The sequence below is a fragment of the Sylvia atricapilla genome, chromosome Z, assembly GCF_009819655.1.
Source record: "Sylvia atricapilla isolate bSylAtr1 chromosome Z, bSylAtr1.pri, whole genome shotgun sequence".
In the NCBI taxonomy this organism is placed as follows: domain Eukaryota; kingdom Metazoa; phylum Chordata; class Aves; order Passeriformes; family Sylviidae; genus Sylvia; species Sylvia atricapilla.
The window spans coordinates 60,458,163-60,471,879 of NC_089174.1; the positions used below are offsets into that span (position 1 = coordinate 60,458,163).

Genomic DNA, 13,717 nt, shown 5'->3' on the forward strand with positions numbered 1-13,717 from the left:
CTCTAAAACTGCCTCTATTTCAAAAGAAATAGACTTTCGGAGCTGGGAACATATTTCATTTAAATTTTTTAATTAAATTTTATGTATATTAAAACACACAACTCTTTGGCTAGAATTTGCATTTTCTCAAGCACTATTATGATATTATAAAAACAGGGGTTTTTTTATAATTCATATTCAGAGAAGTTTGGTCAAAAATGTTTACTTTTTAAATTTTATTTTTAATAGTCCTTTTTAGGTTTTTTACTGACTTGGTCTTAATGCTGGTTTTTTTATATTTTAAATCACTTTGTTTTTTATGGAGGAAGGAAAAGAGTTAATATTTTTGCTCAGAGTTTTTTTTCTTTTCTTCAGCTGACTTTTGGAACTTCAAGGCCGCAGGTGATGGTGGTGGGAGGAAGGGGGAGAGAGTGAGTATGCTTAGGAATGCTGATGGACGACCCTCCTTCACTTCTGGTTAAATCTAAAGCAACTCAAACTTGGATCAGCTCCCTGGAGCTCTGGAGAAAAGTTCTCAAAAGTCTCTTCTCCCTTGGACCAGAGGCTCCAGCAGCCAAGCTCAGAGCATGGCCACCATGGCCCCTGAGGCAGGGCCGGCACTGCCGATCTGCAATCCTCCTCCTCTCCCCATCGGAGGAGCCGAGGGAGAGGGGACACTGCTGGGGGACAGAGGGGACACTGCCAGACTGAGCAGCTCTACCACAGGCAGGGTCTCCCCGAGGCCTGGCCAGGCCTGGCCCAAGGGGGCCCAGCCCAAACTTCTGACTTTTACGAGGTGATGTTAGCCGGAAAAGGAAAGGGCAAGCCACTTAAAACCTTTAATTTAGGACCATGTTTTCAGAGACATACACAATATTCTTATTTTTCAGCCAAGCTGTTAATCTATGTAATAACTTCTTTAAAAAAACAAAAGCTTATTATATTCATGCTAAATTACTACAGACTATAAATAGTCCTTCAATGCATTTAAGTAATTTTGATGGCACCATGCTTACGTCTTCCATTTGTAAGTAATTTTTACTGTATTCAGGTAATGGAGAGTGTTTTTGTGTCATGTAATAATATCTGTTGTAGGAAAGAAGAGGCAGAAACTACGTCACCCATGAGAGCCATTATCTATCAGAAATAAAAAGAGAACTTCTCCAAAACAACACTGCAAGTATAAACTAGATAGTGCCAAGTACATCTGGCAGCAAAATGCTTAATCCAAACCTGAAAAAAACAAAACACCCACACACAAGTAACTGTGCAGGGCACAGTACTCACAATAAGATACGAAGGTTGAAGAACAGGAGTGAAGATATAAATTAACCTATTTCTGTAGCAGAGAACTGTGTGTCAAAGCACACTACTGTCTTCCTACTTACCATCAAGCAAAGAAGTGGCAGAATACAAGTGTTGTCTACAGACATCAGAGGTAAACACTAACGTATGAAAACAAAGTGGCAGAAGCACAAATGTAGTTACAATAAGAATGTGCATGTTGGATAACACTAAAAGAAAAAAAGTGACACCCCAAAAGAATCGTATCAGGAAAATCCACCAAAAACTTTATCACTCATAAATGTACAAGTCACACTTTCCAATAATTTTTCTTTCCAAAAGCTCTAACTTCAAATATCTTAGACTGATCAGCTTAAATGTGATAATCTTGCCACATCATGCTTTTGTGCCTTACTTAATTTTGTTGTCTAAGTGTATACAGCTCTATACCTAACCACCTTATAGGAGTAAAAAGACTATGTCCACTTGCTGAAAGGGAAGTACACATTAACTGAGGTCAACCTTTTAATTTCATAAGACTATATACCAAAGAAAAATCAGAACTGTTGTGAAACTTTTTCTACTTCTATACTCTCAGCTGATAAAAAATAAGAGCATCTACAAAACAAAACCATAATTTCAGTGCAACATTTACAAACACTTTCTCAGTAATGTTTGCACATTGCTGACTTACATATATCCAAAATAATGTAAAATGAAATATTATTAAAGACAGGCCTTTGAAATCACACCACCAAAGACATTAATTTCAAGGAAAAATATTTTTGTTTTGGTCATAATGGTTGACTATGTTATTTTCAAATATCTTTTGCAATATTCACTGAAGTATTTGCATTTCTACTTCCATCATTTTAATTCTCTAACATTTTAAGTAAAATGCTTAAAGTCACAGATAAAGAATCCAAACTTAGCAGAGAGTCAAAAAAGTGCATTAAGTTATATTTATTACTAGTACAATGAACAAAAAGTGCTCTCTGTAACTCAGATGCAGAGTTACATATTAAAATACGTTAAGTAGAAATAGTTCTCTAAAAAAAAGTGTCTTGGAAATCTACATTTAGTTAATATTTAATATACTTTGCATCCTTCTACCTCAATCTTAGATTGCACAGACTACAGTATTTTTACTAATCTCAGTATCAAAAATTAAAAATTCTCAATTTTTAAAAAACTTTATTTGTTTAGAAGCTTAACTTACTGCTTTAACACATTATTACCAAAAAAATTCAGAACAATTTCTCAAGCAAATGAAGTGGTGCCAAGCCTGCTCATAAATACAAAATCCTTTCAAACTCAAGGTTTCCCACCTACACATTGCAGGCTCTAGAACACTAGAGAAGAGACAGAAAACCCCCAAACTAACTTGAGAAGCCCTACCCTTAATGCCCTCTCTTCAGTTCAGGATAAGTTTCAAGTCCTCAGTCATGAAGTTTTCAGTAACAAATCTCTACGGTAAGTGCTGAACTGAAATTCTGTGCACCATTACTTTATTTGGAATAAAATAAATCCAAATTAAGTAACAAAAATTTGCTTCAATGGGAGCTCTCCTTTAGCTCTATTTAAAGAAATTCCATATACACAGGAAATAATTTTTAAAAACTTTTAAAAAATCCTTGAAAAAACAACAGTAAATTTTTGACTATATGGCTTCTTTTTCTTATGTAGAAAGGATGTATATTCATATATAGAAAGGATATTCTTATAAGGAGAAGACATTAATATTTCCCAAGTATTTAGGCATGAAAAATACCATTATTGCCAATGGATTTTCCATACCCAACAGAAAAGTGTTATGTTTTTTTAGTATTTTTTTCTTGGTTGCAATATTGAACTTGCTTTCTTTGATTCCAAGCTTCTTCAAGAAATTCTTGGTTTATACAAACCAAATAGCAATATGTGATGTCCTCAAAATAGTATCAGGAGCACTTACTCATCATACTTGATATGATAAATAGCTTCTTCATCAGTGTCCATACAGTCTGAATAAGATGTGGAAGGTGTACTGTCCAAATTATTTGTATTTTCTCTAGAATGATCTTGATTTAAGTTTCCATTAGTCCTTTTGTAAGTGTTACCACTCTTCCCTTGAGCTTTACTATTCTTATGTCCCTTTGTTCCTCGGGTAACATTTTCTATATGAGCTTCAAACCAGGCTCCAATGTTGATATCACGGGCATCCACCAATTCATTTATCTAAAAGAAAAATTCAATAATGAATTCATTACTATTTTGGAAAATACCAATTAAGACAAAAATAAATAAGACAACTTACTATGCTACTGCTTAACTTGGTTATCAGTAAAACAATCAACTATAATAACTAGCTGCAACTTAAAGTAATATGCTTTCATAAATACTTCTATTTGCACTTTCAGTATTTTATCATTGTTCATTAAAATCTAGCATAAATATAATTTATATGTAATTTTAAAAAGTAACACTAACTTTTTTTTCCCTTCAATCTGAAAATTAGCTTGAGCTCTTTCATTATCCTTTCCTCTTGTTTCACCAGCTGTTCTTTATGGCTATGAGAAGCACACACAGTACTAAAACACTAGCTCAAAACCAAAGGGCTTACAGACCTTTCTGAGCCTTCAACATGGAATTATTATTTAATTTCTAGCTTTGTGTCTTGCAAGATTTTTTTAATCATTAAAGACTCAAGGACATACAGGAAATATTCTAACAAGGTTGCCACCACAGTCAGCCACAAAATTGTGACTGCAAGAAATTAAACTTATCTCCAGAATTTCTCCCTCCTGTACTTAGAGTATTACTGGTATTAAGCAACCAAACCATTTACTATTCTAAATCATGTATTTTCTCACGTGTTAAGATAATAAACCAATACCCCTTTAATAATACTGAGAACATTGATAGAAAAGATTTAAAAACCACTTCAACAGTACACTAACTATAAAAAAATTATTACAATGAAACTGCAGATAAAAAAAATCATTAATTGTCAATATGAGACACATGCAGATATGCATATACATAAATATAGTTTAAGCTACAGTTTTTGTCAGCTACCAACATCATGCCAGACAGATACTTACTCTCACACATTCCAAAACCTAATTTCTAAGATTTGAATAATCTTACTGTATTTTCATAGGAGCAAAACTCAGTATAGTATTTAGAGTGAAGTAATCCTTCGGTATCTGAAAGCACAACTGACAGCAGTTTGAGCTAACAAGTTCATCCCATTAAAGGAATACTTCCTGTTTTACTCCTGCCATTCCTCTTCTTCAGATAGCTTCCCAAACTTAATATTTTGTTCTTCCGCATATGTAAAATATCAATGCGTGTTTTTATTTTTACTTTATTAGAATCTATAGTATTTTAAGTACAGCTTATTACCAGGATGACAAATTCAGCCACAAGATAAACAAATCAGAGAGTAACAGCCTTTTTTAAAATCTATAAATGTATTTTAAATATTAACAGTGCATTCTGGCACTTCCAGAAGAAACCTTCATGAAGGCATCCCTATGCAATCTTACATGTTTTAACTAGTTGCGGCTCAAAGTGGTGCTTTACTTCCTCTTCTCCAAAATACAGCAGAATGAGATATGCACTATTAAGGATTCCCCATCTGCTGCTATTTCTTGCAACCAGTTATGGAAGCGCCAAATAAGCTATGTTAGCTAAGTCAAAATCCATCATATCCAGATCCAGAACTCAAAAAATTGAAAAATAATAATAAAACAATACATCAATGCAAACTCCCTTAATCACTCCTCAATAATACATGTACACGTAATTTGATGTGAATAATTGCACAACATATTTCCCACACTTGCAAAGAGTAAGAGCAAATAATTAGTACCATAAACTTCTGAGGAGCATAGTACAATTATTTCTTGTGAGTGATATTTGGTTTAAGAACTGTTTCATGAGTAGCTATTTGTGAACAGTATTAAACAAACACTGATTTTAATTACAAATTTCATTTGTGTAGTTTTTATTCCAAGCTAGTGTTCTTGGCTAGAATGTTTTTACTGCAGTGTTTTTCAAAAGAAAAACTGACCCTGTAAGAATCAGAAAATGAAACACACACATGCTTCTGAATTAGACTTGTTTTTTTCTAACATCATTCCTGCATGCCCAAACCACTGTTACTGTAACTGCTCTATTGCACCTCATCCTGTTATGCCTCTTTTTGAAAACTGCTTAGCCAAGGTAGTGTTGTTCACTCATGCCAAGTTCATCATTGGATGGCCTCCCAGTTCTTAAACCAGACACCACTAACAATTCTTAGAAACAAGGAACAAGAGCCATACATAAATCCATCCACTACTTGTCCTTCAGAGTCCATGGAACTGTATCAGATGTCAGGTACAACTGGTATATAAACAAGATAAAATATTCTGGTTTACATAACATACAATGACCACACAGAGGAACTCTGTTTAAATTACTAGTGTAACCTAACAATACTTTAATTATTATTAACTTTTATTTCCAATAAAAATGCTACCATTAATTTTTATAGCTTTTTTTAATTGCAGGTTCCATACCAACTAACTTTCCCTCTGGAAACTGAAATGAGAAAGAGAGAGCAGGACACAGAGGTTCGTATTGTCTACAGCATGGACTAAGTAACAGGTATCTTGTTGAGTGTAGTTCTGGATGAAGATCCAGTAAGGACAAGGATTTTGCTCAGAGTAATTTAACAAAACATTTCTTCTAGTAAGTAAACTCTTTCTTATTGTCTGACAGTGAAATGCAATATCACTAAATATATCCCCCTATTTAGCCACCTAATGTACCTTAGTTTATTAGGTCCTAGGCTTTTTTACTGACTTCTACTAAATAAGTTTACAACCTTTGAACTACAATACGGGGTAAAAATACATTCTTCTAAGCTTTCAAACACTGTAAATAGAAATTCTCTGTACACACTCATACTAGTACTAGGTCCTAGCAAACATTGGAATTACTATATCATTAATTTTTCCTTAGACATACTTATTCCAGCTGGTGGATGGGGTCCGCCGCTTGAGACCCAGAGAGCCACAGCCACCCCAAAGGATGTCTCGCTAGAAACAGCTCCTTGGGGGGTCAGGGCACTCCTCAGCTGGACAGAGGGGCTTCTCAGCAGCGGGCAGAGCAGTGATTTTTCAGCTCAGTGATTTCAGCTTTCAGTGATTTCAGCTCAGTGCTCTCAGCTCATGCCCTTGTGAGTTAGCCCCTCTTTTAGCCGGCCGTAGTGAGAGAGAGAGAGGTCTCGTATGGAATTTCCGCAGGTGGTACTTTATTGTAATGGTACCAGCAAAAGGAATCCAGGGACGAGGAACCTTTGCCGACCAGAGGAAACCCAGGGGTTTTTACAGGACACCAGAGTGGGAAGAAAAAGGTACAAAACCAATCAATTGTAACAAATCTACATAAAATTCCGAAGGGGCTTGTGGGTCTCCGGACAGGTCGCCGTAGCTAAGAGGTTTGTCTTTGTCTTAGGAGCTCTGGATGAAGTGGCGAAATTCTTCCTTGACTCCTCAGCTTGGCTCCCTCCAGAGCAAAGCAGCTGGGGCTCCGCCCACTCCCACACATACTGAAAACACATTGTTGACTGAGAAAGTAATCACAAGTAATGAAGGAGAAAGTGCTAGGTCTCTGCAATGAGACACCACAAAAAATTCAGCTGATTTGACAAAATAGGTTTCCTTGAGTATGCTTGCCGATAACACCACTCTCTGTTATATCTTCTGATTTAATCCTGAACAAAACAGCTAAGAGATTACTTGATATTTAACATATCAAAATGTAACACCGTTAAAAAATAAACATTTTAGTACTCTTTTCCTCAGATCAGTGTATCTCCTGTGTTCTCCCATCTCTCCATCATTCTCCCCATCCTTTCTCATATTAACTTTTACACTCACTGATTAATTGTAAAGCTTCAGAACTGAAGAACTGGAGTTCTTCCTATTGTAATAAATGGACATAAAAGAAAATGGAAGCACACAAGCTTGTGTCTCCATATTCAAGCTACCAATTTGTGACACCCTGATTCCTCAGAGAATGAACAGAATTCTAACTGATATTGCCTTGTATATATGCGCAGCAGCCTGTGTTGCATTAAGGCTACAGAAATCTGGCAGAGAATAAACCCCCTGGTGTTCCAGCTGGTCTTCAGAGATCAGAGGGCTGGGTGCCACTGGCCTTGATTTCTGGTTAATTCAGCACTAGGTCCGATTGTGCTCAGTAACATCCACAATCCAGACTCACCAATAGTGCTGTTTATTGAAGCAACAGGAGGTGGGTTCAGGACTGCCAGTGAGCAATGCACTAACTACAGAGTGCTAATATGGGTCATTACAGAAAGTAAGAGATCTGTTAGCACTATAAATACCTATATTCATTTATGTTAATACTCATATATGCTAATAAATATCTATATATATTAATACATATTCAGCTATAATAAATATTCCTAAATATTAATAAATATTCATGTGTGCATGAATAAATATTCCTGGGTCTGCTCCAATGCAACTGGGAGGTACAAAGCCCACCTAAATCTGCCCTTTCTGGAGAGGAGGAGAGACACATTCCATCAATCTATCCCAAGCAAGCAGAGGTGTTTTCTCCCCTCTGTCTTTTGACCCCAAAATAACCCTTCTATATTACAATTTTTGGTCCTACCCAAAAGGAAAAATTTCATGTTACAGGAGGGGTTGTGGTGACTGTAGACTTACTACAGACTGTAGACTGACTTTCTTACAAAAGAAAATCCTCTTTTCATCTGCATTCCTAAGTGTGTGAAAATTACTATCAAACAGGACTTAATGGAGATCTTAGTAACTTCAGGTCAAAATTTACAGTTGATTCAAAAGATGAAATAAATAACTGGGTCCATCTGCTGAGGTGGCAGTAAAAGCTCTTTAATTGATAGTCTTTGTATACATCCTTTTGTCTATAAAGAAAACAGACTTTTAGTAAGGCTTGTCGTACATGGTGAAAGGGGAGTGAGGATAATGGCTGATGCAGGTGATCCTCTGTACCCCACTGAAACAAAACAGGGCCATGTGGCCTCTGCTTCACTCCAGACATCACTCCATCCTTAGACCTTGCATGGGACAGAGAGGGGCCCAGCTCATGGTTTTCTCAGCTAGATCTGTCAATTCTTCAAGGACTGAAGGCAACACTGTAGCAAGTCTGCCCATTTACAGCAACCTCAATCTTCTTTTCCTTCTCTGTAACTGTCAACATCTTCCAGCAAAAAAATTACTGTTATGGCTATGTCTTATCTAAGAGAAACACCCAAAGAGATGGTGAAATGCTATCATTCCCTACAGACAGATATACATAGATATATTCATATACATACATTCTACTAAATATTCAATAAACTAGCAATCTGTAAACTACCCCTTTTCTGTTTAATTTAAACTTCTGGTACAATGATGTAATCCTTCATGACAATACCGAAAAGTTCAACAAGGTACAAAATCAAATTCATACTAGTTAAGCAATTCCTACATTAAAAAAGGTATCATTACGTAACATATAGCTTAAAGAAATTGTGTATTTCCACAATTTGTCTAGTCTAATGTAGGACTAAAACATTCTGACTAAAACAATTATTTGGCTAGCTTGAAGGAAAAAAAGGGGAAAAGCTACACTTCTAAGACATTTTCTTTATTAACTTCTTTTGTCCACAAAAAAGTATTTGTTTCAAAGCTACTCTAAACTTTTTCAAGAATGTGTTTTGAAGAACACAGTGTATCAGAGTTTGAGAACTCTCCTGAGAAGTGAGCTTGGTACAAGGGACATGCTCATGAATCTCCAAGAGTCAGTTTAAATTATGTGAATTTCACTTAAGCCAAATTGGGAAATTAAATTATTAAAAAAAGCCATGAGGATACACTCTTTGATACAGTAAAACAATACTTTTCTAAAAATAAAATTAAATCCACAGGAGTGAGGCAAGCTTTTAAAGTTTGTACATACCTTGTACAGTCCAATGCCAGGATCGATGAGAAACGAGCGAGATGATGTAGATGGCTGACTGGGTGATCCACTGTTTGTTTTTTTTACTTTGTTCTTGCAGTTGGAAACAGCAGAGGGATTGACTTCTCCATCCTGATCTGTCACAGATGCAGTGGTAGGAGCTTCAGAATCAGAACGTATCAAAAGCTGAACTATGTCATTTAGTCCAACATTGTAGTCAAATAAAGTGTGTCCATCTTCTAGCTGTCAAAAAGAAATGTATACTTGTAAAACTCTACCTTAAGGTAGCTAAGTAGTTTTTATATCTTCTGTTTATAGACAACAACTGCACAGACCAGAAGAGGCAAGCCATATCTTACTGATCAACAAAAAACTATGTTTTGAGTACATGGAAAAACAAACTCCTCAAGTTAACTTCATTCATAACTTCATTAAATGAAAATCAGTGGAAGGCCTAAAACTAGAAACAGACATCACACACTGATGTCACCTGCCTAAGTTCGAGCTAAGAAATACCACAAATGACAAGCTGTGCACTAGGAAGTTCGTGAAGCAGCACTGCTTTGCTCAGTTAAACACCCTTAATGACCTAGAGCATCTCTGAAGCAGAGATTTGATTCACCTGGAAGTATAATGGAATTGCTCTGAAATAACAAAATTAGTATTAGTTACACTTTAATTCACACTGCAATGGGAGAAAACATGCATGACTACAAACTCATGTCTTTCATAACTATTCTAGCAACAAAATGTTATCTATACTGTTTTCAAGAATAGGTGTTATTTTCAACACCAGTTGATGTCTCATAAATATCTTCAAACAGAACGGCTTTCATGAGCTTAGGGGCAGTATCCATACAACAAGAAAAAGGGATCAAGAAGGAACAGAAAAGAAAAAAAAAGAGAACCTCTCCAGTTTCTCAGTAATAGTTTTCTCTAACATTCAATCAATCTCAGGATAGACAAACTGGAATCCAAATTTCTTTCTCCATCCCCTCTGCTTTTTCAAAACAGCTCTAAAGAGCAGGGGATAATTATGAACAGAAACTGAGAGTCAAGAAATAAACCAGTTCTTCTTCCATTAATTTAAAATTTTGCACAAAAAATTAACTCTCCTTACTGCGGAAGACTACTGTGCCCCTAGCTGGGACCTGTAAACATGGTTTATTTACTTATTCATGGTTTATTTATTTATTCATGGTTTGAGTCAAAGCAATTGAAGCTGACACAGCTGTATGATAAATAGTTACAGCAAAGTACTCCAGCTGCCCATTTTCTAATGAGTTCAACACACAGCACAAAACCATACTGAATATTTTCATGCTGTAACTATTAAAGCAATTCAAGTCAAAGCAGAAATCTCCAGTAACTGTGATAGTCCAGCCAACTACCAAAACCACCTCATATGCCTGGGCCTTAGAGCTTCATACAGAGAAGCAAGCTGCTTAAATAACCTTTCCTGTCCCACCATGTCATAAGTTCCTACACTTTTGACAACTCTTTCACAAAGGGCATAGAAGTGTTCTTGCAGCCCCTACAACAGTCCAGATTTGGGGGCTTTTCACACTACAAGCATTTTCACTGTTAATAAGCTTAAAGCATTATTCTTATATTCAAAGTACAAGAAAACTCAAAACAAAGGCAAATAACAATACTGCAACACACTGGAGGGGATATCCACATTGCTACTACTTCTAGGCCACATTTAAGATTAAATGTGATTTTTCTTGGCTCCAAAATGGTTAAAAAGTTCAGCAGTACATCTGCAAAACAGACCAATTCTGAAATAATGAATAAACTGGATGTTACTGGAGACACATAAATTCTCAATTTTTCTGTTCCAGCTGGACTGTACAAGCTGTGGCAGAGATTACAGTGTAGTCCCTGGAATCCTGCAGTGTGAAAAAATCTTTTGAAAAAAGCTAATGTCCTGGAGAAAAAATTTATAACTTTGTTCCTAGTAGACCAAAGATATGTAAGCAACATGCAGATGAGAGCTTTGCTCTCCTGTTTTTCCTGTTCTCTCAGGTGCTGTGCAGGCTGACAGAAGAACATTTTGAGGTACTTCAGTTTAAAATTTTAAGTTAATTCAGTGAAGATGTAAATCTGAAAACCCTGAATTATCTACAACAGCAACGTAGATGTCCTGTGTCTGGTCTTCACAGTCTATTCTTCAGTTATGACGCCAGATTAAGTTACATTATTGATCCACAACTAAGTCCTCCCTATTAGCATGAAAGGTAAAAAAACCTTCAACTTTAAAAAAAAAGAGGGGAAAAAATGAATTTGTTCAGGAATGGTTATATTTAACATACATAGAAACAAAGGCATAACAGGGCTAGGCCTTGACTAAGAAGCTGTCTTCCCTAACACTAACAATGCACGCGCATACACACACCATCATGCCCAGAGTACCTATTCCTGTACAACAGTAAGAGAAGTCTCCTCTCTGTAAGCATTCAAAGCCTACCTGGACACATTCCTACTAACCTGTTCAAAGTTGCCCTGCCTTGGAGGGTGTGGGTTGGACCAGACAATCTCCAGAGGTCCCTTCCCACCCTCAAAAAATATTCTGTCATTTTGTGAACTCAGCTTTGATGAACATGAACTAAATGGCCAGCCAAATAAACTGATGACTGCAAAGTTGCTTAATCTACAGAATAAATGTATAAAAAATACACTATTAAATGACTGAGAAAGTGGTTGGATGGTGGCATCAAGAGAGTAGTGCTCAATGGCTCAAAATCCAAATGTTATTCAATTAATCTTCATTAATGATGCCAACAAGCTGAGTGGTGCAGTTAACACACCTGAAGGATGGGATGTCCAGAGGGATCTGGACTGGCTGAAAGGTAGGTCCATGGGAATCTCCTGAGGTATAATAAGACCAAGAGCAAGGTGCAGCACCTAGGTCAGAGCAATACCCCCAGTCTCAGCACAATGAACAGATCACAGCAGCCCTGTGGAGAAGGACTCAGGGGTGCTGATGAAGGAGAGGCTGGACACAACCCAGGCATGGGCACTCACAGCCCAGAAAGCCAAACATGTCCTGGGCTGCATCCAAAGCAGTGTGGGCAGCAGGGCCAGGGAGGGGATTCTGCCCCCCTGCTCCACTCTGTTGAGACCCCACCTGCTGCATCAGCTCTGGGGTCCCCAGCACAGGAAGGACCTGGAACTGTTGGAGTAAGTCCAGAGCAGACCAAAAACATGATTGGAGGGATGGAGATGGAGCACCTCTCCTATGAGGAAACTGAGATTTTTCAGACTGGAGAAGAGAAGGCTTAAGGGTCACGTAACTGAGACCTTCCAGTTCCAAAGGGAGCCTACAAGAAAGATGGAGAGGAATTTTTCACAAGGGCATGTAGAACCAAAACAAAAGGCAATGGCTTCAAATCTGAAAGAGAACAGGTTCATATTAGATATTAGGAAGAGATTCTTTTCAGTTAGGGTGGTGAGACACTGGAATAGGTTACCCAAAGAAGCTGTGGACGCCCCATTCCTGGATCTGCTCAGGGAGAAGTGGGAGTGGGCTTTAAGCAGTCTAGTCTGTGGAAAGTGTCCCTGCCCATGGCAGGGCATTTGGAATGAGAGATGGTCTTTACATTCCATTTGAACCCAAACCATTCTATGTTCTGCCAAAGTGATTGTTTTTCCCCATTTTTTTATCATTTATACTCTTTGCAGGAATATTTTATGACACCAGATTATTCTGTACCTAGTGAAGTCACACTTAAGTCTCAAAGCATAGTAACAGATGGAAGACTACCATAAAGCACACTTCACATGAGGCAGGTTATAATGTCTGGCAACCTGATAGGCAACATAAGAGCTCCTGTATGAGCAAGAGTATCTTCCTGAGTACAAGCAACTGTATACGTTTAAACCAAGTCGATATAGTGCAACAGTGTCTGCTTCTCAAAACAAAGTAGAGTACCACAGAACCTCAACCTGTAGAGTCAATTACATGCTTTTTGACTTGTAAGAACTGGTATGTGAATCTGCCTGGCATTACTTCATGGCTGACAGCTGCAATCCTTGGAGTAACAAAGCTGGAACACAGCGTTTAAAGAAATCCATTTCACACAGGACAGCAGAACTATATTATGGTTTTTCTTAAATTACAATAGACAATTTTACCCCATTTTGCTGCATAAAGTCACTAAGAAAATTCCCTAAAAACATGTTTGCCTGGACAGTGCATTAAAAGAATAGAAAGAAACATTACATGTTCAATAAACATTTAAGGCCACTTTTCATTCACAAGTTTACATATGCAAATGAGAAACAAAACTAAACACACAAGTATCAGATAATCTCCTTCAACTCTGCTATGATTTCTTAACAGGTCATTAGAACATGTACTAGAGAAAAAATAACTGAACAGGCTATTTCATTTACAAAAAGTAACTAGCTTTTTAAAGACTGGCATGCTTCAAAAGCCTTTAAGGCCTCGTTAACATATTCTGAAAAAAAA

General features: G+C 37.0%; 1 protein-coding gene across 2 annotated transcripts in view; it reads right to left on the bottom strand.

The window, feature by feature from the left end:
* Positions 1-13,717, bottom strand: part of UHRF2 (ubiquitin like with PHD and ring finger domains 2) — a 79,937-nt gene that overhangs the window by 56,940 nt on the left and 9,280 nt on the right. For both annotated transcript variants that reach the window (XM_066338850.1, XM_066338849.1), the window contains exons 2-3: positions 9,244-9,486; positions 3,215-3,477 (exon numbers count right to left, since the gene is read on the bottom strand). In XM_066338850.1, the coding sequence (XP_066194947.1) occupies positions 3,215-3,477; positions 9,244-9,486 (506 nt within the window). The remainder of the gene's footprint in view (positions 1-3,214; positions 3,478-9,243; positions 9,487-13,717) is intronic.